Consider the following 744-nt stretch of genomic DNA (forward strand, 5'->3'; position numbering starts at 1 on the left):
ATGACTGCAAAGAATATGATGAAGATGTGACCTGTGATGACGAAAGCGATAATGATCATGTTATTTGTGAAGATTATTTTGATTCGTTTGATAGTCCGAACTTAAATGATAACACAAATGATAATATCATCATGTTTGAAGCTGCCGGTTTATCAATTTGTCAAGTTTTCACAATGGTCCAAGCTTTAACTTTGCGCTATCATCATTCCGATGAGTCTAGACATGCGCTATTAAATTTAATTAAAAGTTTGGCTGGGCCAAAATTTAGTTATATAAATACTTCAAAGTATATGATGTCAAAATTGTACAATCCACCCGCGAATAAAATATTGTACGTATTTTATTGTATCGAATGTTACATCCCACTGTTAAATCCACTTTCAAAAAATCGTGTTGGTCAGAAAAAGACTGTTATGTGTGGTGAGTGTGAAAAAAAGTATGACATTTCTGTAAAATCTCCAAACTATTTTATATCTATTGATGTCGAACATCGAAATTCAGGCCTTATTAGAGGATGAAAATATGCGAAATACTGTAATAAATACATTGATAAGCATAAACACCGCGTTACAGAAAACGAGTATTATGTCAGATGTATATGACGGTTTTTTGTATAAGAATATCGCACAGAATCAAGAGTGTAAAGTTTTGACATTTAACTTTAATACAGACGGTTTTCCTATATTTAAAAGTAGCAAAAATAGTATTTGGCCTTTGCTATTAATATTAAACGAGTTACCACCA

The 744-nt window shown here is 31.6% G+C and overlaps 1 protein-coding gene across 1 annotated transcript in view; it reads left to right on the top strand.

The window, feature by feature from the left end:
• LOC105448182 overlaps positions 1-518 on the top strand; it is a 5,615-nt gene extending 5,097 nt beyond the window's left edge. The window contains exons 2-3 of the mRNA XM_011686616.1: positions 13-420; positions 502-518. Coding sequence (XP_011684918.1) covers positions 13-420; positions 502-518 — 425 coding nt within the window. The remainder of the gene's footprint in view (positions 1-12; positions 421-501) is intronic.
• The last annotated feature ends 226 nt before the right edge of the window (positions 519-744 follow it).

This window comes from Wasmannia auropunctata, unplaced genomic scaffold, assembly GCF_000956235.1.
Source record: "Wasmannia auropunctata unplaced genomic scaffold, wasmannia.A_1.0 LD336116.1, whole genome shotgun sequence".
Taxonomy (NCBI): Eukaryota; Metazoa; Arthropoda; class Insecta; order Hymenoptera; family Formicidae; genus Wasmannia; species Wasmannia auropunctata.